At 40.8% G+C, this 25,163-nt stretch overlaps 1 protein-coding gene across 1 annotated transcript in view; it reads right to left on the reverse strand.

Annotated features, from left to right (window-relative positions):
* Positions 1–530: 530 nt before the first annotated feature.
* Positions 531–25,163, reverse strand: part of suclg1.L (succinate-CoA ligase, alpha subunit L homeolog) — a 39,601-nt gene continuing 14,968 nt past the window's right edge. The window contains 7 exon segments of the mRNA NM_001094629.1: positions 531–780; positions 4,349–4,537; positions 6,394–6,545; positions 8,278–8,361; positions 18,491–18,548; positions 23,198–23,410; positions 24,926–25,042. Coding sequence (NP_001088098.1) covers positions 754–780; positions 4,349–4,537; positions 6,394–6,545; positions 8,278–8,361; positions 18,491–18,548; positions 23,198–23,275 — 588 coding nt within the window. The 5' untranslated portion in view covers positions 23,276–23,410; positions 24,926–25,042 and the 3' untranslated portion in view covers positions 531–753.

Below are 25,163 nucleotides of genomic sequence, written 5' to 3' on the forward strand. Positions count from 1 at the left end.
CAATCAGACAAGTATAAAAAAAATAGTATTTATTAGGACATATTGGATGAAAGCCTGATGCGTTTTGTGCCTGTTGGGGCACTTGCCTCAACAGGCATGAAACGCGTTATTATTAGGGATGCGCCGAATCCACTATTTTGAATCCTTTGCGAAAGATTCGGCCGAATACCGAACCAATTCCTAATTTGCATATGCAAATTAGGGGTGGAATGGGAAAATATTTTTTACTTCCTTGTTTTGTGACAAAAAGTCACATGATTTCCCTCCCCACCCCTAATTTGCATATGCAAATTAGGATTTGGTTCGGCCGGGCAGAAGGATTCGGCCGAACCCGAATCCTGCTGAAAAAGGCCAAATCCCAAACCGAATCCTGGATTCGGTGCATCCCTAGTTATTATATCTATTATAATGAAACGCGTTGTTATTATATCTTGTTATATTATATCTTGTTTGGAGGAACTCACAATTATTATTGTCTTTGCAGAGTGTGACCTAATTGGCACAAGAATGAATAAAAAAACAGAACGGTATTAGGATCCAAAATAGATGGAAGTCTTTATTTGGGAGGGTTGTACAGTCATATTAACAGATCCATCCAGATTAGACGCTAGGAAGAAAGTAGGTACCGGCCAGGCTGTTGTGGGTCTGTGCAATACACTGCGGAGTGGGGCACAAGAGGTGACGGACGTAATTTAGAGAATACGGATAAAGTGGACGTGGTCTGTGCAAAAAAGGCATCATCTCCTTCCACACTCACAGCATCTTTCTCTTTTCAAACTCCTGTAAAAAAGAAAAAAAAAAAAGTAGTAATATTTACCAACATCATAAAAGCTTTGTGTTGCTTCACCTTAACACTCGGCACTTTTCATATAGATATCAGAGAACATGAATGGAATAAAGGCTACAGAAAGCCGAAAACATTCGGAAAAGTAGAAAGACCTCATAGCGACGAAGGAGGGGGGCCGCATACAGCTCACGGTACAAGGGCTTTGTGAATTTGCACGTTTCTGCAGGTACGACACACACGCGCGGCCGGCGTACGTCACCCCCCGCCTCAATTAGTACAGAAGATATCAAAATCGCACCATATGAAAAGAATACAAATGGCCTCTCAGCTGTCAGTTTTTCAGTACGAGCAGCAATGAGAGGTACTCTGCTGCCCCCTGGTGCCCAACAGCGTTATTACGTAAACATCTCACGTAGCATCACAAATCACTCGCCATTTGCAGCCATAAATATGCAGATTTGTCAAGTGCTTTTATCGCATCTTGTACATTTTGTGAGCGGAGTTTGTAAAAGCTGTTAAGGTAAAGAAAACTTTTCAGTAGTCGTCGTTATTCATTTCCATTTGGTGTCTCAAAGGAGCGCTGACGGACAGTGTCGGGAACTGACATCAACAAGTGTTTGCGGGTTCTTTAGAGGATACACTTAAAGGAATCACTGCAGCCCTTTATAAAACGAGACCGTTCCTGTGATATGTAATGTTATCCTTTATCTATATAGTGCAGACATGTTGCTTTACAGACACTATTCCTAATTCCAGTCCTTCCACCAACAGAAATGGTAGTTTCCTATATAGAAGAGGTTTTGTTTAGACGGCAGATAAAGGATGGCTGGATACAGCGTTCTGACTCAGACAATCAAACTGCTTTTAGATTGTAAGCTCTAATGACCAGACACTCTTTTTCTTCTTGTATATTGGTCAGGATTAGTATGTGTGATGTATACACTCATGTTCTATTGTAATATATTGTACAATGCTGCAGAATATGTTGGCACTTCTTAAAAATAAAGATACACAGGAACACTGGTTACACACTGGGGTAACAGTCACTGCTATAGTTCCAGGGGTACCCAGGGCTTAAATAATCACTCGCCCCAAATCTCCCCCTAACTGACCTTCAGACTGGGCCCCCTTAGCTCATAACAAGGTTACAGATATATAGAAACATTGGGGTAACAGTCACCCTGCTATAGTTCCAGGGGTACCCAGGGCACAAATAAACACTCACCCCAAATCTCCCCCTAACTGACCTCCAGACTGGGCCCCCTTAGTGCACAACAATGTTACAGATATATAGAAACATTGGGGTAACAGTCACCCTGCTATAGTTCCAGGGGTACCCAGGGCACAAATAAACACTCACCCCAAATCTCCCCCTAACTGACCTTCAGGCTGGGCCCCCTTAGCTCATAACAAGGTTACAGATATATAGAAACATTGGGGTAACAGTCACCCTGCTATAGTTCCAGGGGTACCCAGGGCACAAATAAACACTCACCCCAAATCTCCCCCTAACTGACCTTCAGACTGGGCCCCCTTAGCTCATAACAAGGTTACAGATATATAGAAACATTGGGGTAACAGTCACCCTGCTATAGTTCCAGGGGTACCCAGGGTACAAATAAACACTCACCCCAAATCTCCCCCTAACTGGCCTTCAGACTGGGCCCCCTTAGCTCATAACAAGGTTACAGATATATAGAAACATTGGGGTAACAGTCACCCTGCTATAGTTCCAGGGGTACCCAGGGCACAAATAAACACTCACCCCAAATCTCCCCCTAACTGACCTTCAGACTGGGCCTCCTTAGCTCATAACAAGGTTACAGATATATAGAAACATTGGGGTAACAGTCACCCTGCTATAGTTCCAGGGGTACCCTGGGTACAAATAAGCACTCACCCCAAATCTCCCCCTAACTGACCTTCAGGCTGGGCCCCCTTAGCTCATAACAAGGTTACAGATATATAGAAACATTGGGGTAACAGTCACCCTGCTATAGTTCCAGGGGTACCCAGGGCACAAATAAACACTCACCCCAAATCTCCCCCTAACTGACCTTCAGACTGGGCCCCCTTAGCTCATAACAAGGTTACAGATATATAGAAACATTGGGGTAACAGTCACCCTGCTATAGTTCCAGGGGTACCCAGGGTACAAATAAACACTCACCCCAAATCTCCCCCTAACTGGCCTTCAGACTGGGCCCCCTTAGCTCATAACAAGGTTACAGATATATAGAAACATTGGGGTAACAGTCACCCTGCTATAGTTCCAGGGGTACCCAGGGCACAAATAAACACTCACCCCAAATCTCCCCCTAACTGACCTTCAGACTGGGCCTCCTTAGCTCATAACAAGGTTACAGATATATAGAAACATTGGGGTAACAGTCACCCTGCTATAGTTCCAGGGGTACCCTGGGTACAAATAAGCACTCACCCCAAATCTCCCCCTAACTGACCTTCAGGCTGGGCCCCCTTAGCTCATAACAAGGTTACAGATAGAGGGGTACCAGGGCAGTAAATGCTCTGTTACTGGTTACTCTAATCCCTTCTACATACTTTCCCACTAATATGATATTTTATGGCAGAGGATTTTGCATCTCCAGTAACCTGCAGGCTGAAGTGGTCTGTATAAGAAACCAAATTGTATTCTTTAAAGGAACAGTTCAGTGTAATAATAAAAACCGGGTAAATAAATAGGCTGTGCAAAATAAAAAAATGTATCTAATATAGTTAGTGAGCCAACAATGTAATGTATAAAGGCTGGAGTGACTGGATGTGTAACATAGCAGTACAGAACACTACTTTTACCTGCTTTTCAGCTCTCTAACTCTGAGTTAGTCAGTGACTATAAGGGGAGCCACATGGGACATAATTGTTCAGTGAGTTTGTAATTGATCCTCAGCATTCAGCTCAGATTCAAAAGTAACAGTTATGACCCATGTGCCCCCCTCAAGTCACTGATTGGTTACTACCTGGTAACCAATCAGTGGAAAGCAAGAGAGCTGCAAAGCAGGAAGTAGTGTTCTGGCTATTATGTTACACATACAGTCACTCCAGCCTTTATACATTACATTTTTGCCTAACTATATTAGATACATTATTTATGTTGCACATATATTTACCCAGTTTTTATTTTTATACTTAACAATTCCTTTAAGCTGCAGGTCCCGGTGGCTGGATAGATTTAATAAGGATGCATCCCATAAGCCATCATGCATGATTCTGCATAAATATCAGGAATAAAAGCATACGTTAAAATCCATAACGGACAAAAAGAAGGTTATTCTTTGCTTACAAAATGATCTCTCCGGGTTATTACATGCTCTGGCAGGAATAATGAAGCCAAAATACAAATCCTAAGCATTATTGTGCCACAAAACAGAGGAATCCAGACGTGGAGAGCAGACGGCAGATATGCAGGAATACTAGAAGGCATTAAATAGTCGTTTTCTGCATGAGATACCTGCAGCCACTCAGCACTCTGAGCTCCATTAGCCGTTGTGCGAGGGCCAGTAGTCTAATTGGAGAGGAATGGATGGCGTCTGGGTTATTTACCTTGTGCATGGTGCTGCCCAGCTGGGCAGGGGACATACTAACAACGACGCCAGCTTTCTGCAAAGCAGCAATTTTCTCCTTGGCGCCTCCTTTTCCTCCAGCAATAATGGCCCCAGCGTGACCCATTCTCCTGCCAGGGGGAGCCGTTAGACCAGCAATAAAGGACACTACGGGTTTGGCATTAGGACCCTGTCAAACGGAAGAGAAAAAAAAAACACAAATCGTCATAATATTGGCGGGAGGGAAAAAAAGGAAACCATGAAAACTTGTATTTTCACACAGTGTTTGGGCTGTACAGTCTGTGGGACACACAGCAGCAGATGTTGAGGGTGATTGGGAGATTTGTAAATAAGGAACAAAATCAGTACTTTGTACAACCAACTAATTCACAGGCCAATCATAATGTTTTTCTTTTCTTTTTCCTTTTGTGGCCTCCTACATAAAGGTCATAGAAACCCTCAGTAACTTCTAATTAAGGATGCACCGAATCCAGAATTCGGTTCGGGATTCGGCCTCAGTATGATTCGGCTGAACCCTTCTGCCCGGCTGAACCCAAATCTTAATTTGCAAATGCAAATTAGGGACAGGGAGGGAAATTGTGTGACTTTTTGTCACATAACAAGGAAGTAAAATATGTTTTCCCCTTCCCACCCCTAATTTGCATATGCAAATTAGGATTTGGTTCTGTATTCGGCCGAAGGATTCGGGGGTTCAGCCAAATCCAAAATAGTGGATTCGGTGCATTCCTACTTCTAATATCCTTATCATTTACAGTAGGGGGTACATTATCCCTTATAATACATGAGTGATACGCAGAGTTCCCTGTATAACTCAGCCTGCAGCCTTGTGCCTTTATATGGTCACAGAACAACCCCTCAGTGACTTCTAATATCCTTATCATTTACAGTAGGGGGTACATTATCCATTATCCATTATAATACATGAGTGATATTCAGAGTTCCCTGTATAACTCAGCCTGCAGTCTTGTGTCTTTATATGGTCACAGAACAACCCCTCAGTGACTTCTAATATCCTTATCATTTACAGTAGGGGGTACATTATCCCTTATAATACATGAGTGATACGCAGAGTTCCCTGTATAACTCAGCCTGCAGCCTTGTGCCTTTATATGGTCACAGAACAACCCCTCAGTGACTTCTAATATCCTTATCATTTACAGTAGGGGGTACATTATCCATTATCCATTATAATACATGAGTGATATTCAGAGTTCCCTGTATAACTCAGCCTGCAGTCTTGTGTCTTTATATGGTCACAGAACAACCCCTCAGTGACTTCTAATATCCTTATCATTTACAGTAGGGGGTACATTATCCCTTATAATACATGAGTGATATTCAGAGTTCCCTGTATAACTCAGCCTGCAGTCTTGTGCCTTTATATGGTCACAGAACAACCCCTCAGTGACTTCTAATATCCTTATCATTTACAGTAGGGGGTACATTATCCCTTATAATACATGAGTGATACTCAGAGTTCCCTGTATAACTCAGCCTGCAGCCTTGTGCCTTTATATGGTCACAGAACAACCCCTCAGTGACTTCTAATATCCTTATCATTTACAGTAGGGGGTACATTATCCCTTATAATACATGAGTGATACTCAGAGTTCCCTGTATAACTCAGCCTGCAGCCTTGTGCCTTTATATGGTCACAGAACAACCCCTCAGTGACTTCTAATATCCTTATCATTTACAGTAGGGGGTACATTATCCCTTATAATACATGAGTGATACCCAGAGTTCCCTGTATAACTCAGCCTGCAGCCTTGTGCCTTTATATGGTCACAGAACAACCCCTCAGTGACTTCTAATATCCTTATCATTTACAGTAGGGGGTACATTATCCCTTATAATACATGAGTGATACTCAGAGTTCCCTGTATAACTCAGCCTGCAGTCTTGTGCCTTTATATGGTCACAGAACAACCCCTCAGTGACTCCTGCATGCTGTAATGCAATAATCAGATTCACTTTACAGCATTATCACTTAGGCTAGAGGCCGTGTGTAGAATCTCTACTTACAGAATTGTTTACTCTTAGGAATTCAGCTGCATTTTCTTCGCCACTGCCACCAATCTCTCCAATCAGTATAATGCCTTCGGTTTTAGGATCACTCAAGAAGACATCAAGGCAATCAATGAAATTCGTTCCATTGAAGGGGTCACCACCAATACCTTCAGGAGAGAGAGGGGGGGGGGTTTACTTACATCTTTATTTATCATCACTTATGCCTCAGGGGGTGGGGGAAACAAAGAGCAGGAATGTAATGTCTGTAGGGAGGCTAGCCACGAAAAGCCTTACAATAAACAGAATTAAAGGTATTTGTCTTAGGCCTTTATTCGGCTAAGTTATAACCTCTGAACGAAGCCTAGAGATGGGACCATTAAAAGGGGTTGTTTGCCTTTAAATTAACTTTTAGTATAATGTAGAGTGTGTTATTGTTTTTTTATAGATGGGGTCAGTGACCTTTAGTGAGAGACCCCAGTAGTGCCTTTAGTGAGTGATCCGATTGGGCAAACCTTCTGTGCATATTGGTACAACATGCCAGGAGGACCCTAGAGGAAACATGTACTCGAGATGGGTATAAATGGCAGGAAAACCTTTCCAAAGTGGGCCCTGTACTTTGCACCTTGAGTGCAACTGTGTGTAATTCATGAGAGCAGGAGGAGGTGGTACACTGGAACTCATCACAACGTGTAGGGCTCAAGTACTTTTGTAAAGAGCATTTTCCTCTACATTTTAGTGTTAAAATATGAGCCATGATTTTTATGGTGTAGTTTTTATTTATAAATGACACTGTTTACACTGCAAATAATTCACTCTACAATATAAAATTTCATTCCTGAACCAGCAAGTGTTTTGTTTAGTTGTAATATTGGTGTGTAGGTGCATCTCATGTCATTTTGCCTGGTCATGTGATTTCAGAAAGAGCCAGCACTTTAGGATGGAAATGCTTTCTGGCAGGCTGTTGTTTCTCCTACTCAATGTAACTGAATGTGTCTCAGTGAGACCTGGATTTTACTATTGAGTGTTGTTCTTAGATCTACCAGGCAGCTGTTATCTTGTGTTAGGGAGCTGTTATCTGGTTACCTTCCCATTGTTCTGTTGTTAGGCTGCTGGGGGGAAAGGGGGGAGGGGTGATATCACTCCAAATTGCAGTGCAGCAGTAAAGAGTGACTGAAGTCTCATGACTGGGGGCTCCTGGGAAACTGACAATATGTCAAGCTCCATGTCAGATTTCAAAAAATCAGTTTGCTCTTTTGAAAAACGTATTTCAGTGCAGAATTCTGCTGGAACAGCACTATTAAATGATGCATGTTGAACCCCCCCCCCCCCGGTTTGCGCATGCTCATTTGAAGCCAATTCCTGACTTGGTTCAACTGTGGAACGGAGGAAGAAGGCGCCCTGGAGCTCCCCTGCTCTGCATTTTTGGGTCACATTTTTTTTTTGACTAATACACAATGCTGGGAGGGAAAGGGGAAGGGGGGGCAATGCCAGGCAGTTAAGGGTTTTTCTTTTAGTGTGGGGGGTTAGTTCTCCTTTAAGGAGCGACTATGGGTCACATATATTAAATATGACAGACTTGGATACCTTTTATAATCAAACTGGGGTTTATCTTTTATAATCAAAGGGGGTATAGTTAGCCTTTAAAGACACACATATATAAAATGAATAAGCTGTGCCTATTTAGTTCTGTCCTTTTATTCTGTATGAGGCCTGTGCAGACTGTACTGTGCCGCTTCTTTATTATGAACCCTGCCAATAATGTTATTATAATTGAGGGATTGGCAGCATAATAACCTTTCTGCAGTTGACAGCAGAACCATAATAAGTGCCTGTGAAAAGCAACTGCCATTTCTCCAATCATGCTCGACTGAGCCCAAGAATAAAGCACAAGAGACCTACCGACGCACAGCGACTGTCCCAATCCAACCTGCGTGGTCTGATGCACGGCTTCATAGGTCAGGGTGCCCGATCTGGACACGATCCCTGGGAAGGAGAAAAAAAAGAACCGCAGGTATCATTCGATGTGTACGGTACAGCCGGCAGTTTTATACACGGCAGCGGCTTATTAATGACACTTGTAATGAAATGTATAATTGGCCGTGCATGCAGTAAGTGAATTAGCAGACATGGGGGGGGGGCTAAAATCTTTACAAAATGTGAATTCTGCTACTTTGCTGCTGCTGGGGTCATTGGAAAGGGCCATGGGGCCAGAGACACCTACATTAGCCAAATAGACGAGCGGCACAGTTGTGTGGGATGTCGTGTTTTATACGGCCGTGCTATATAATTTTGCTGGGGAGATCAATTCGGTGTGCAGTGCATTACAGTTAATTAAGAGACGAAAGGGAAAATGGTAGAGGCCGGCATAAGAGATTAGACTCACATTCATAGCACTGAAATAGTCTGCACAGCAACGGCTAAATAACGCTGTAACAGCTCCCCCTTGTGGTGCTGCTGAGCAGCCGCAGATGAAAAATAATTCTGTTTTTTGTCGAAACCACTGACCCCCCTCGCACTGCACCAAACGCTGAACAATGTGACCCAGGGCAGCTGCTTTCACAGGTAGAATTTATATTTTCAAAATCAACAGCAAATGCCAACTGTTGTGAAAGCCGTTGTATAAGGTGGAGGTGAGATTCCCACTTTATGTGGCGGAATTAATCTAAAGGCAGTTGGAGAGCGATTGAGTCCCTGGCTGTTTTCCTATGAATATAGCTGACCCTTATAAAAACTATATAAAATAAATGACAGGGAAATAACAGTCCCCCAGAAATGTAAATTTTGAGTCAGACACCACCTGATACACATCTTATAATCCAATCATAATGCATGTGGCATCTACTCTTCCTATGGTTTATTCAGTGACCTCTGTATCTATTTTACAGTTATGTTTTATCCCATGACCCACTGAAACGTACGTATATAGAATGAGAAATAAGAATAATAAAGAACTCAACTTCTTACTTCTATTATCCTTATCATTTACAGTAGAGGGTACATTATTCCTTATAATACATGAGTTCCCTGTATAACTCAGCCTGCAGCCTTGTGCCTTTATATGGTCACAGAACAACCCCTCAGTGACTTCTAATATCCTTATCATTTACAGTAGGGGGTACATTATCCCTTATAATACATGAGTGATACTCAGAGTTCCCTGTATAACCCAACCTGCAGCCTTGTGCCTTTATATGGTCACAGAACAACCCCTCAGTGACTTCTAATATCCTTATCATTTACAGTAGGGGGTACATTATATAATACATGAGTGATACTCAGAGTTCCCTGTATAACTCAGCCTGCAGCCTTGTGCCTTTATATGGTCACAGAACCCCCAAGTGACTTCTAATATCCTTATCATTTACAGTATGGGGTACATTATTCCTTATAATGCACAAGTGATACTCAGAGTTCCCTGTATAACTCCGCCTGCAGCCTTGCATCTTTATATGGTCACAGAACCGCTCAGTGACTTCTAATATCCTTATCATTTACAGTAGGGGGTACATTATCCCTTATAATACATGAGTGATACTCAGAGTTCCCTGTATAACTCAGCCTGCAGCCTTGTGCCTTTATATGGTCACAGAACAACCCCTCAGTGACTTCTAATATCCTTATCATTTACAGTAGGGGGTACATTATCCCTTATAATACATGAGTGATACTCAGAGTTCCCTGTATAACTCAGCATGCAGCCTTGTGCCTTTATATGGTCACAGAACAACCCCTCAGTGACTTCTAATATCCTTATCATTTACAGTAGGGGGTACATTATCCCTTATAATACATGAGTGATACTCAGAGTTCCCTGAACCTGGAGTCCGGTGAATTTATATGGACATGAACCCATTGTAAACTTATCCTTGTATTTGGGGTAACATAAATACAGTCAAACCCTGATTTTACGTACCTTTGTTTTATGATTTCCCGTTTTTTTTTTTTAGTCTCTACATGTTCTAATGCATTTGAGTGGGAGCATTTTCCGGATTTTATGTTTCCCACATTTTACGTCATAACTTTCCATAAAAAAAACCCGTTTTCCCCTGACATTTTCCGCATTACAGTTTTTTTTTGTATTTCCCACCGTTTTTAAATAATTCCCCCGTATGTTTCTGGATTTTGTTTTCTTCTGGTGTAAAATCAAAGTTTGACTGTAACTAAAAGTCACCTAACAAAGAGAGGAAAAAGGTTATAGAGTGTTCTACAGGGTTATAAAATCAGCTGCGCAGTTCGCATTTCAGGCCCGAGATTTAAAAGAGAAGAAAATGAAAACAGGATTAACTGTGCGCATCGACTGAGCTATTTTCTATTGAATTTGCAACAAAAAGTCAAAATGCTTTATAGCACCCTCTTTAATTTTTCCTTCTCCTTAAACCTTGCACAAACTGTATTCTGCCTTTCACACCTTAGTAAAGGCTTTTTATTCAGCTCCAAAATGGAAGGAAGCGCCAGGACTAAACCATTAAGCTAGCGCTTTATGAGAGCACAAAAAATTTCTCTACAAAATGTAATTGCATTCCTATTTGATTTTTCAATTTTCAGTTTATGGGCACTTTCCTTGGCGAGGAGATGTGCAGAATACTAATCTTTTCCCTCTCCTGGAGGCTTTTGTTCAAATTCAAGCAAGGTTTGGGGGGGGGGGGGGCAAAAAAAAAAACCCACAAACCAACCAGTTTGAAAGCCAATTATATTCTGAGGAGCACAGAAATGGCTTGTCAATGGCTCTCCCGGGTGAGTGTGTTTGTTTCTCCCCTTGGCTTCTGCCAATTCTAATGGACAAGGGGCACAGCCTTTAGCACAAATACTGTATCTATGCAGCTCTCATGTTTGCAATTTCTGCAATCTGGTTGCTAGGGTCCTAATTACCCTAGCAACCATGCATTGATTTGAATAAGAGACTGGAATATGAATAGGAGAGGCCGGAGTCGAAAGAGGAATAATTAAGTAGCAATTACAATAAATGAGTAGCCTTGCAGAGCATTTGTTTCTAGATGGGGTCAGAATAAGAAGGCAAATTCTTCAAAAACTGCAGAAATGAAGGTCGAATGCTAAGAATTAGCCATTCTATAACATACTAAAAGTTAATACAAAGACGAACAACTCCTTAAACCATTCCTAGGTGCTTTCTGAGGAATCCACATCAGGTTGTTGTTGCTAAAAACCCCATGATTCACATCAGATATGCAGCCAACACTGGGTTGCACTTCACTTCAAGGAGCAGTCGGGGCATTACTGAAGCCAATAGGACTCTGTGCTTCTGAGGTTGGACCCGGGAGCAGAGCTGGGCAACCCCAAAATCTGCCAGGCAATGCACCGAATAAAAAATGCCCTGGGTAGAACACTGCCATAGGAGTTTTTTTTTTCTTCGAATGCTTTTTTTTTTTTATTGCTTGTACAAAGCAGTTGGCTCCTCCTGGATTTCCTAAGTTGGTAACAGATGGTCCAACTAGGGTTGCCACCTTTTGTAATTTTTTTTACCAGCTGCTGGGGGCGGCGCCTCAAAAGGGGCGGGATGTGACGTCAAAAGGGGTGGGGTGTGACGTCAAAGGGGCGGGCCACACGACGGAGACTCGCAGACGCTAGAAGAGGAAAAAAAAAGGTAAGTTGCAGGGGATTGGGGGCAGGCTGAGGGCTCCTTTTGATTGTATTACAAATTTACCGGCAGCTACATTGCCGGTAAATTTGTAATACCGGCCCCGGCCTTGGCAGGTATTTTACCGGGTGGCAACCCTAGGTCCAACTGTTGGTCTAAAGGGCAACTTGAGTCTGTCCAGCAGTTGATCGAGTTTGATATTAACAATCCTTTGCTGCAGAATATGATCACTCTTTCTTGTGTCTCTGGCTAGTGAGTATGGTTGCTTCTGGAGCTGGAGTTTGTCTGTGGCTTGTTGCTGCCCCAAGTCTCCTCGCAGCTCTCTGCACTTACTTTTCTCTGAGTAGTTTTTACCATCTTCTTTATATATAGGGGTGAGCAGCACTTCAGACAGCAGCTCTATGCTATTTAGACATCTAGTGGCTCCAGTAGATGCATGCAAGTCCAACTACCAGATCACTGACCCCCAGGACATTAGCCAGCAAACGGGCTGCAATTTAAGTCTTATAAAGCTTTATGGGATCTGCTATCTGGAAACCCTGTATCCAGAAAGCTCTAAATTATGGAAAGCCCATTTTGCCATAGACTTCGTTTTAACCAAATAATCCACAAACAAAAACGAAGATATAATTCATCCTTATTGGAAGCAAAAAGAAAAAGCCTATTGGGTTTATTTAATGGTTATACGATTTTCTAGTAGACTTGAGGTATGAAGATCCAAATTACGGAAAGATCAGTTATTCAGAAAACCCCCAGTCCCAAGCATTCTGGATAACAGGTCCCATAGCTGTATACGTTAAACTGCACAGCAGCTCTGAATTAAAAAAACAAAAACCCTACCTCTAATCTTCTTAGACTCACATTGATTTTTACTTAAAAGGAGACATTTTGTGCATTATATTCATTTATATGTATAAGAATTGTGCTTATAAAGTAGTGTTTCAGGCTGATTTACTGAATATTTCTGCAAAAACCCCAATAATCCCTCCCATCTCTTCCCTGAATTCCCAGGCTGTGTACGGGAGCTGGCGGCAATCAGCTCACTGCACTACAGGATAAGAACCAATCAGCAGGTAGCAGGACCTGACAGGGAACTCAAGGGCGTCTTTGCTTTGTGACTGCAGGGCTGTGATTGGCTGTCCAACTCCTACTGTGATACTGGCAGGAACCGTTAGGGCACGCCCACCCCTCATTTGAAACAGGGACCAGTGAACATCTATAGGGAGCTCTAATAAAGAGGTTATTTTTAAAGATAATAATTTTTAGCACCATGTAAAAGCAACACCATATATTACTCAAAATTGCCTACAAAATATGTTTTTTTTTAATGTATCCTTTATGTCTCCTTTAATAAGTTTTTTATACTTTTTTCAAATAGGACATTAGGTGCCTTAATATTCTCTTCTAAGCAAATATTTCCTAGAATGCACAAAACAGTCTATGATTTAAAATTCCCTTTAAAAGAGACGTAAACCCTAAAAAATGAATATGGCTAAAAATGGCATGTTTTATATAGTGAACTTATTGCACGAGGCTAAAGTTTCAGCTTGTCAATAGCAGCAATGATCCAGGACTTCAAACTTGTCACAGGGGGTCACCATCTTGGAAAGTGTCTGTGACACTCACATGCTCAGTGGGCTCTGATTGGCTGTTGAGAAGCTAAGCTTAGGGCTCGTCACTAATTATCCAGCAGAAAATGAGCTTCCCTGGCTGTAATATAAGCTGATGCTACAGGTTTGCTGATTATTAAATTCTGATGCTAATTGCACTGGTTTCTGTGCTGCCATGTAGTAATTATCTGTATTAATTACTAATCAGCCTTATATTGTGACATTTCTATTCTATGTGTACTGTATATTGTGAGTGGGTCCCTAAGCTCAGTAAGTGACAGCAGCACAGAGCATGTGCAGTGAATCAGCAGAAAAGAAGTTGGGGAGCTACTGGGGCATCTTTGGAGACACAGATCTTTACTGCTAAAGGGCTGTGGTTGCCTCGAGCTGGTACAGAAGCACAAAACCTAATGTACAATGTTTCTAGCCTACTTTTTACTTAAGCTTTAGTTCTCCTTTAAAAGGGAACTTCAAATCCTTGCGTTACCCGTTTAAAAAGGTGGAGCGGTTATGAGCACATATCTTACTGCATAAACAGGGCTCCCCGTTTTATAAACACAAGTATAGGATCCCTTATCTGGAACCATGTTATCCAGAAAGTTTCAAATTACGGAAAGGATGTCTCCATAGACTTTATTTTATCTAAATAATTCAAATTTTTAAAAATGATTTCCCTTTTCTGTGTAATAATAAAACAGTCGCTTGTACTTGATCCCAACTAAGATATAATTAATCCTTGTTGGAAGCAAAACCAGCCTATTGGGTTTATTTAATGTTTATATGATTTTCTAGTAGACTTAAGGAATGGAGATCTAAATCACGAAAATATCTATTATACGGAAAACCCCAGGTCCCTAGCATTCTGGATAACAGATCGCATACCTGTACTTGATCCAAAATAATTATAATTAACCCTTATTTGGAAGCAAAACCAGCCTATTGGGTTTATTTTATATTTACAAGATCTTCTAGTAGACTACAGGTATGAAGATCCGAATTAAGGAAATATCCGTTATCCGGAAAACCCCAGGTCCCGTGCATTCTGTATAACGGGTTCCATACCTGTATATGAATTATTTTATGCTTGAAACATTCCTTCTTGTACATTTGCATTTATACATATGAGGGGTGGCAGCCATGATGTTTCTTCTCAGAGAGCAGAGCTTATTACTCAGGCTTGTTATAACACTTGTAGAAGCTGCCATAGGCCTTGCCTCTGCTGAAGCATCTCATACAGACAACTCTACAATATCAACGGCGCATCTATCAGTCAGGGAGGAATCCTTTCCGCTGTCTGGAAATAGCCATTCCTTTGCGAACTTGAGTTGAGCACTTCCAGACAAATAGACACGAGCGCTCCTGCTTTATCAACTCCCGGCCTGATGAAGTGTTTAGTTTGCTGCAAACTCCGCGGCTTGTAATATAAGGGAGGGAATGAATAATCGGGAGTGTAGAGCCGTTCGTCTTTATAGAACCCATAAGAAAACATTCACGGATGCCACGCAGACCCCCGGGGACACAGACAGTGTCCGGAGACATAAAGCACCGGAGTCCCAAACCGCTTCTCTACAGTTAATACTGCTCAGCAACGGTGATAAATCTGTCCTGCTGGAATTTATCTTTCTTCCCTTCTCTGGTTGAGCTTGTATGGAATAAGAAAATATATCTGGCCATTATGTATGTTCCAAGCGCGTGGCATGGCAAACAGTACAAACTGTATAATAAATACCGCATTCCCTAAATGAAAGCAATCTCTCTTGTTTATTCCCCTTTGTGCCTTTAAACAAAAAAAACAAAAAAATGGGAGAAGAAATGATGGTTTCAGCAAGGACACAATATCGTCTCATAAAACAGACTTTTTTTTTGAAAAACCTGGGTGCATTAAGAAATGCTCTCTGGAGGCCATAAATACACTCTGGGTCTTTGCTAAGCGAGGCGTATTTCATTCCGAAGGGAAAGTTATTTTTCCGATATGCGGGAAGTAAAAAAGTATATGCAGCGGCACGCTTGCTTTGGAAAGAGTTCTTGAATAAAAGAGTGTGTGCTGCCCTGTGCTGACGTGTAAAAACTCACCGAATATCAATGTCTAACGTGTTTAGTTCTTTTCAACTTTAAAGGATAAGCAAACCTTAAAAATAAGTGAATGTAAAATTGACGAGGGTGCTATTTTAAGCATTTTTGCTCCGTATGTTCATTATTTTTTTTTTTTAAATTCCAAGATATTATGGGATACATGTGCTGTTAATATGAATGAATTTTGTTACAACAGCGCCACCTGCTGGTCATTTTCCCACCAGTCTTATAAAAGGCTGCATGGCCTGAAACGTTGCGGTGATGCCCACACAAGCATTAATAAAGGCTTTTTAACTACTTGAAGAGTTGGTGGTGCTGTTTAATAAATCTTCTGCTACACAGTTTTGCCAATGGAAAGTGGCCATTGTAGAACGTGCACCATTTCTAATGAAAAGTGAGAAGCGATGTGCTGACTGCTCTGATGTTTTTCTGGTTAGGAAAGATTTGAGAAAGGTTTCTATTTTTTTTTCCTAAGCAGAAGAACATCAGAGCAGTCGCTTTCTTTCTCCTGACAACTTCTTTGACTACTTGGTGGTCAGACTGGTCAGAAAATGAGCAGCAGGTGGCGCTGTTGTAACACAATTCATTCATGTTAAAAGAGAAGAGAAGTAAAGCATAAAGGAAAAAGTAGCTAGAACTGTTGTACATTATGTGCTTCTGTACCAGCCCAAGGCAACCACAGCCATTTTGCAGGGAAGATCTGTGTCTTCAAAGATGCCCCAGTAGCTCCTCATCTTCTTTTCTGCTGATTCACTGCACATGCTCTGTGCTGCTGTCACTTACTGAGCTTAGGGACCCACTCACAATATACAGTACACATAGAATAGAAATGTCACAATATAAGGCTGATTAGTAATTAATACAGATAATTACTACATGGCAGCACAGAAACCAGTGCAATTATCATCAGAATTTAATAATCTGCAAACCTGTAGCATCATCTTATATTACAGACCAACCTCAATTTCTGCTGGATAATTAGTGACGAGCCCTAAGCTTAGCTTCTCAACAGCCAATCAGAGCCCACTGAGCATGTGAGTGTCACAGACACTTTCCAAGATGGTGACCCCCTGTGACAAGTTTGAAGTCCTGGATCATTGCTGCTATTGACAAGATGAAACTTTAGTCTCGTGCAACAAGTTCACTATATAAAATATGCCATTTTTAGCCATATTCATTTTTAGGGTTTAGTTCTCCTTAAACAGGACATGTATCCTTTGATCCGTTGAGTGCCGGTCGGCCCTGCTTTTTCTTTACACAACTAGGCTTATATTGTGAGACATTGTGAGACAATGTGTTTATGGGGGTTGCCCTGTCCTTTAATCACAGACGCACATCGTATGAGCAAATAAAAGATTCAGAAGTGTTTTTTTCTATGCATCTATGAACTGTTCTAGTCCAGAAAACAAACTACACTTCCAAAAAACAAAACCAAACACATCACCGAGCTCCCTGAACAACATATACAGACTCGTTTATAACGCTGTATGGGAAAGGATTCTAAGCGGACATGTATACGGAAATGTGGGTCCTCCTGCAGGAATCAATACCAGCCAATCAGATAATTGGTTTGATAAAAACTGCACTAGAATAATAGTCTTTTTTTCTCTCCAGAAATTATATACAATTATAATAATAATAAATTATGTAAAATAAAGCAAAAATAGCTTGCATTTCTTTTTTTTCTCCAAGTTGAGGTCAGGCTGGAGCAGTTATACACGGTATGGTCACCTTTATATTTTCGAACAGGAACAGCAGGAAGTGAGGAGGAGCTTCTGCTGATCTCCATCTCCTCATGTTCCAATGCACCACATTCTGGGATTGTGTGCCCTGAATACACATTAGGGTGGCCACCTTTCCGGTTTTGACCCAGACAGCCCAAAACTGGCTGATTGTTTTTCAAAATTAGGTAAACTGGATAAGATTTCCTGAGATTGATGCGGTGATCAGCCAATCGGTGATCTCCACGTCATAGCCCTGTCACCACAGCCCCACCCCTCCTGTTTCACGGCCCCGCCTCCCACCGGAGTTTGTCAGGGGGTAAGGACGCACCCTCAATACTCAGCATTAAAGGGGACCTGTCACCCAGACACAAAAAGCTGTACAATAAAAGTCCTTTTCAAATTAAACATGAAATCCAATTTCTATTTTTTATTAAAGCATTCATAGCTGTTGTAAACTCATTTAAAAATCTCAGCTGTCAATCAAATAATGTCTGCCCCTCCTCTATGCCTCAGGCATAGAGGTGGGGCAGGCAATTACTTTCACTTTCCATTCAGCATTTTCCTAGATGTCACTGCTCCCCACATTCCCCCAGTTCTCTTTAACATTTAATTGTGTAGCCAGGGCATGGGGATGGGCATCAGGTTCTCCATTCTGGTGCACAAACAAGGTTCTGAGATGATACAAGGCTTGTCTTAATAACAGTGCCCACAAAATGGCTCCTGCCTGCTAGCTATAATAATGAAATCCCAGATTGAAGGAAACAAGATTCAAATAATTTATATAGTGTAATTAAAGTTAATTTTATTTGACTCGTGATAAAATAGAATTTGGATTTTTTTTTTTGGGGTTCCCTTTAAAAAAACAGGGGTAATGGTGTCTGTACCTATGGGCTGTGCTTAGAGACAAGAGCATCCCCCTGACTATATTAGTTCACCATTAGGGTCGCAAAGCAAGTCCCACCCATTAGGACTTTAGAAAACGGTCAAGATGTGTGGCTTGCAGATGATTCAGCAGGAAAGCAAGTATTAGTGAGTCTTTGAAATTAATATATAATAATAATAATAATAATAATAATAATAATAATAATAATAATAATAATAATACTTACCAATCCTTCCTTTTTTGTGAATGTGCCCAGGCATGATTCCAATTTTACATTCACCAGGCTAACAAGTAAAAAAAACCCTCAAATTAAAAAAGAAGAAAAACAAAAAACACAATATCTCTAAATGTATAATTAATATCTGAGATTTTATACAACAAAAAGAAAAATGCACAGACAAATATAGCACTTGCTGCTTACATGAATATATATATATAAAAATGTCACAAATAACCATCTCTCCGAACAATTACAAAGTGCTTAGGCAACAATGAAAGAAAGAAAAAATGTGTGCTGAAAAATAAATAAAAAAAAAAGAGTAAATCTGATTGCATGTTTATACAGTGGCAGCATAGAGAAAAATATGAAAAAACAACAGCCAGCATAGCATGCAGGTAGGTGTATTAGGGTTAGGGTTGCAATTTACTTGATTATAAAAGTGTAGAATTAAAATTTTACTTTGTCCTTTTAAATCCATCCAAATAAAAAATGTTTTTTAAAGTTCATTTTTACTACTATCATATATGATGTATCAAGGCCATGATTTATACAGTATCTAGTAGAATTAAGTTAAAGGCAACAGGACATTTGGAGTTTTTTTTCTTGAAAAGGTTCTTCAGTTCAATTGAACTCAGCAGTTCCTTACTGGACCTATTCCTTAAAGGAGAACAAACCCTTGCTAATAAAAACCCCTTCCCTACATAGACCCCCCTCCCTGCTCCCCCCTAGCCTAGGTGGTACCTTTGGTAAATGACGCTAACTCTTTACTGACCTCTCTGTGCAGATTCAGGGCATCGGGCGCCATCTTCTTCTCTTCGGTAAGCTTCAGCAATAGACGTATCGGCCCATGCGCAATTGGAGCAATTTTATGTTTCGTGAAAACTGCGCATGCGCCAAAGGTAACGGAAATTGCTGAAGCGCCAGAAGAACCAAAGCTTACCGAAGAGAAGAAGAAGATAGCACCCGGTGAACTCCAATGCCCTGAATCTGCACCGAGGGGTAAGTAAAGAGTTAGGGTAATTTAAAAAAGGTACCACCTAGGCTGGGGGGGGGGAAGCAGGGAGGGGATCTATGTAGGGTAGGGGGTAGGGGGTTTTATTAGTAAGGGTTTGCTTCTCCTTTAATATCACTAACTTCAAGCAAAAATAAGTATTTTATAGACAAAAACATGGCTGTATGGGTTTGACTGTATATCCAATCATAGTGAACCTTTACATGGAAGAAAGCCCTGAATACCTTCAAAGGAACAGCACCAAGTCATTGGTTCAGATATGTGGGTCAAAATGAAAGCACCTGAGGTTCCAGTTTTCACTCAACACAAACTTGGTGGACAAAACATCATCAAGTTCACTAGGGAAGATGTGACGGAGAGCAAACTCGCATTTTTTGGACTGTGCGATGCTTTTCAAAGATGGTGGAAACCTGGATATTGAAGTATTGGGGAAACCTGGATATTAAGGTATACAGGAAACCCACTCACACCAATCAGTATTTGTCGTTTGATTCCCATCACCCTCTGGAACATAAACTGGGTGTTATAAGAACTTTACACCATCCAGCTGAATCACTGCAGAAGCGAAACAAAAAGAATACCAACATCTAAAAGGAGCACTGAAAACTTGTGGTTACCCAGACTGGGCCTTTATCAAAACAAAATCTAAGCCAAGCAAAAAGACTAAACCAAGAAATAGAGGGGAGGAGCATAGCAGGAAAAGTAACATTCACACCATTTGTGGAAGGAATATCAGAAAAACTTTGAAAGTATTTTCAAGAACATCAAATTCTTGTGTATTTCAAACCCAGCAACACTCTAAGACAGAAGTTGGTGCACCCTAAAGACCCAACACCAAAGCACATGAAGAGCAATGTGGTCTATGATGTCCAGTGTAGAGAAGAGTGCTCCGATCTATACACTGCAGAGAAAAAACAACCACTTTGTAAGAGAATGGACCAATGTAGAACGGCTAACTCCTCAGGACTAGACTCCACAGTCTATCTACATCTCAAGAAAGGGACACTCCTTTGAGGACAGCAATGAGCACATTTTGGATAGAGGGGACAGATGGTTTGAAAGAGATGTGAAAGCGGCCATTTATGCCAAAGTGGAGAAACTAGGGATGCACTATTGTGGATTCAGCCGAACCCCCAATCCTTTGTGAAAATTCGGCAGAATACCGAACAGAATCCTAATTTGCATATGCAAATTGGTGTGGGAAGAGGAAAACATTTTTTACTTCCTTGTTTTGTGACAAAAAGTCACGCGATTTCCCTCCCCACCCCTAATTTACATATGCAAATAAGGATTCGGTTCGGCTGGGCAGAAGGATTCGGCCAAATATGAATCCTGCTTAAAAAGGCCGAATCCTGGTCGAATCCCGAACCGAATCCTGGATTCGGTGCATCCCTAGGAGAAACCATCCCTGAACAGAGGAGGGGGCCTGTGACACCACTTGTCATCAACCTACAATGCTGCTTTGACATCCTTACCCCGCGACTTCACAACAATTCACACTTCCAGTCATGTAGATTGGAAAATTAACACATGCTTAAGTGAGAATCATGGCACCATTGTGACTGGATCCCACTTTCACATTTCTGTGATTTTCAGCCAACACCTTAATGAAGTTCAATGGAACCATTGTGATTGGATGTCTGTGACTTTAGTACCCTCAAAGGTTTAAATGCAGGGCAATTCCCTACCACTTCAGTTGAACTGAAGAAGGCACTCGGAAAAGTGGTGAAATGTTTTCAAGTGAAAAAAATTCTAATTGTCCAATTGCCTTTGACTTAATTCTACTAAATACTGTATCATTTTTACTACTATGTAACGTTTTAAAATCTGTGTTTTCTTAAACACTTTTGATCTTGACAATGAAGATTTAATATAAGCTTCATCATACTGATATAAATATAATAAATTAACAATTCTGTACAGGTTCTCAAAGAACCAAGTTACTCTTCACTATCACCCTCTCATTATCGGTTTCTCTCTTTATTCTCTCTTCATGCATGAATCAGGAATCCGATTATATATATATATATATATATATATATATATATATATATATATATATATATATATATATATATATATATATATATATATATATATATATATATATATATATATATAAAAATATATATATATATTTTTTTTTTTTTTAAATATAGCCTTTGGGTGGGGGGGGCTGCCTTTCCTAGCAGATAGGTTAAAGCTTATTCAAATAACTGATTTCAGCACAAACAAAATAACGGACCTTGGCACAAATCCTGCAAGTAGAGAGTCAAGATTTCTGGCGATTTGAAAACAGTGAGCTCGAATATGTTTTCCAGGCAAACGAAGCACATCCAATATTACTATTACCCAACTGTCAATCAAAATTTGACTTCTACATAATGAGAGAATGAAGAGAGACAGACACTGAGTGAGGGATAATGAAGAGTAACAGGATTATTTAAGGAACAATAGAGATATCTTATCGTATATAGAAAATGTTATATTTCAGTATGGTGAAGTTTATATTAAATTTGTATTTTTGCAATAGTTCCCCTTTTAAGCTACAACATCGTGGAAATAATTTTGGAACTTTCTAAGCACACAATATGGCATAATGGCATCATATTCAGCCATAAGCTTCTATTTCGTTAATGTTTTCACTTTATGAGGGAGTGATGATTGTGACAGGCAGGGTGCATTTCTGACTTCAGATGCCGATGTCTTCTGCCTGCCATTTTGCAGATTAGGAGAAAGGCAGCCTTGCTTACAAATAGCCTGATGGACCATATCATTGTTGGAAAAGGAAATGCACCATGAATATCAAAGTGATTTGTAGAAAAGAACCAGAAAATCCTACTTGTTATGGTGACAGTTAACAAGTAGTTAACTGGCAGTTATATTTAAAGATTTTATCATACACATACACAGGGCCGCCGTTAGAAATCACGAGGCCCGTACAAAATAATTTTCCCACTCCACATCACAGTTAAAAGACCACACAGACATCAGCGTTAAAAAATGTAACCCCCCCCCCCCCCACACACACACACAAGTTATAAAAAGCTATTGGGGACCAGGGCCCACTATCAGTTAAAAAAAAACATTTGCTCCAGGGCCACCCACAAAAGTTTTTTTTTTTTTAAAAAAAGCATTGGTGCCAGGGCCCCCCTTACAAGTAAAAAAAATGGGGCCCCAAAGAATATTTTTTAAAGAAACATTGGAGTCAGGGGCCTATAGAGTATTGAAATAGTACATTGGTGGCCAGGGGATTAAAAAAAAAACAAAAAAAAACCACACATTGGTGTTCAGAGGAATTGAACTCGTGGCTTCACCTTCTTTCTTGACTTCAGGTGTTTTAGCCGCTTTGGGACTTTGGCTTCGGCTGTTTCCGTGACTTCGGCTGTTCGGCACTTTCGACTGTAGGGATTTCGGAAGGAGGCCGCAGGTTTCGGTGCTGTCAAGGTGGGCCTGACTCTTTCAAAAAGTTCAGCACTGCTAGGCCCCCCTTCATGCCCAGGCCCCCCTGATGGCGGCCTGTACATACATACATACATACATGTACACATAAACACACACACACATATATATATATATATATATATATATATATATATATATATATATATATATATATATATATATATATATATATATATATACACAAATTTATCTAAATATATATCTAAATTGACATAAGATAGTCTATAACAACTTACATTAATGACTCCAGGACAGTTGGGACCAATTAACCGTGTTGTAGTCTGGCGAAGAAGCCTGTGTTTGACCTGCACCATGTCCTGTTGGGGGATTCCTTCTGTAATACACACGACCAGGGATATTTCTGCTTCAATAGCTTCATGGATTGCAGCAGCAGCAAAGGGAGGTGGCACATAAATGACTGAGGCAGTGGCACCGGTAGCTTCCTTGGCCTGAAATGAGATGTATTAGCAAAGGTATTTCCAAAATATACACAGGTGCAAATAAGTTCTTTATCTCTCCACTTAGATACCCATCTCAGAGTTTCACAGGCCCCCTTTTCCCCACTTAGCTGATATGTAATTAACTCTGATTGCACAAGTTACATGGCATGTACACACACAGAAAATCCATGGCACCTCCAGGAAGTATATTTTGAGCAATATGTAAAGGAATTGTTCAGAATAAATAAAAACTGGGTAAATAGATAGGCTGTACAAAATAAAAAAATCTTTCTAATATAGTTAGTTAACCAAAAATGTAATGTATAAAGGCTGGAGTCACTGAATGTCTAACATAATAGCCAGGTTAGAGATGTCGGCTCGCACACCCAGGCCTTCAGTCAGGATAGCCAGGTGCTCAATGCTGGAGGGATCGGCACCCTCCCCAAGGTCAATAGTAGAAATACACTGGCACACACGGCAATTCAAACAGGGAAATCCCTTGTGTCTTTATTTGCAGAGAAGCAACGTTTCGGGGTAGTACCCCTTTGTCAAGCAAAGGGGTACGTTTCGGGTACTACCCCGAAATGTTGCTTCTCTGCAAATAAAGACACAAGGGATTTCCCTGTTTGAATTGCCGTGTGTGCCAGTGTATTTCTACTATTAACATAATAGCCAGAACACTACTTCCTGCTTTGATTTCCACTGAATGGTTACCAGGCAGTAACCAATCTGAGACTTGAGGGGGGTCAAATGGGTCATAACTGTTGCTTTTGAATCTGAGCTGCATGCTGAGGATCAATTGCAAACTCACTGAACAGTTATAGCCCATGTGGCCCCTCCTTTAAAGGAGAAGGAATAGCATTTTATAATTGGGGTGCAAAAAGTTAGGCACCCCCACGTGACTATTTTTATTTACCAGACACCCCGGGTCGGTGCTCCGATCAGAAGAAGACCGCACAGGGCCGGGTTTTTTCTAGCTAGCACCACGGAACACACTTCCTGCTTCATCATTTTTCAAATTTCCCGGGGCAGACGCATGCGCAGTAGAGCAAAATAGCCGGCTTTTTCGTTAAAGTCATGCACAACTGCGAGAAGACCCGAAAAACCAGGAAGAGGATCTCTCTATGGTGGTGCGGGTTTCTGCTGATCGCAGCGCCAGCCAGGTAAGTAAACATAGTCATTTGGGGGTGCCTAACTGTTGGCACCCCCAAGTGTAAAATGCTATTCCTTCTCCTTTAAGTCACTGGCTAATTTAGAGTTAGATAGCTGAAAAGCAGGAAGTAGTGTTCTGGCTATTATGTTAAACATCCAGTCACTCCAGCCTTTATACATTACATTTTTGGCTAATAACTATATTAAACACATTTTATTTTGCACAGCCTATCTATTTACCCAGTTTTTATTTTTATACTGAACTGTTCCTTTAAGCAATACTATGTATAAGTCTATGTGTTACAGCATGTATAAAGGATACATTGGTACTGATAGCAGTTCAGCAGCCCATATAAGCATGTGAAACATTACCTCTGCCACAGAGTTGAAGACCGGCAAGCCAAGATGAGTGCCCCCACCTTTTCCAGGCGAGACTCCACCAACTAACTTGGTTCCATATTCCAAAGCTTGCTGGCTGTGAAAGGTACCCTGGAAAATAAACCAATATATAACATTTATTTCAGAGATGCAGCTAATTTAAGATGCAGTTTTCATAAACAAGAGCATGTAATATGAAAGCTCTGGACAACTGAAAACACCAGTTTATTTT

Source organism: Xenopus laevis, chromosome 1L, assembly GCF_017654675.1.
Source record: "Xenopus laevis strain J_2021 chromosome 1L, Xenopus_laevis_v10.1, whole genome shotgun sequence".
NCBI lineage: Eukaryota > Metazoa > Chordata > Amphibia > Anura > Pipidae > Xenopus > Xenopus laevis.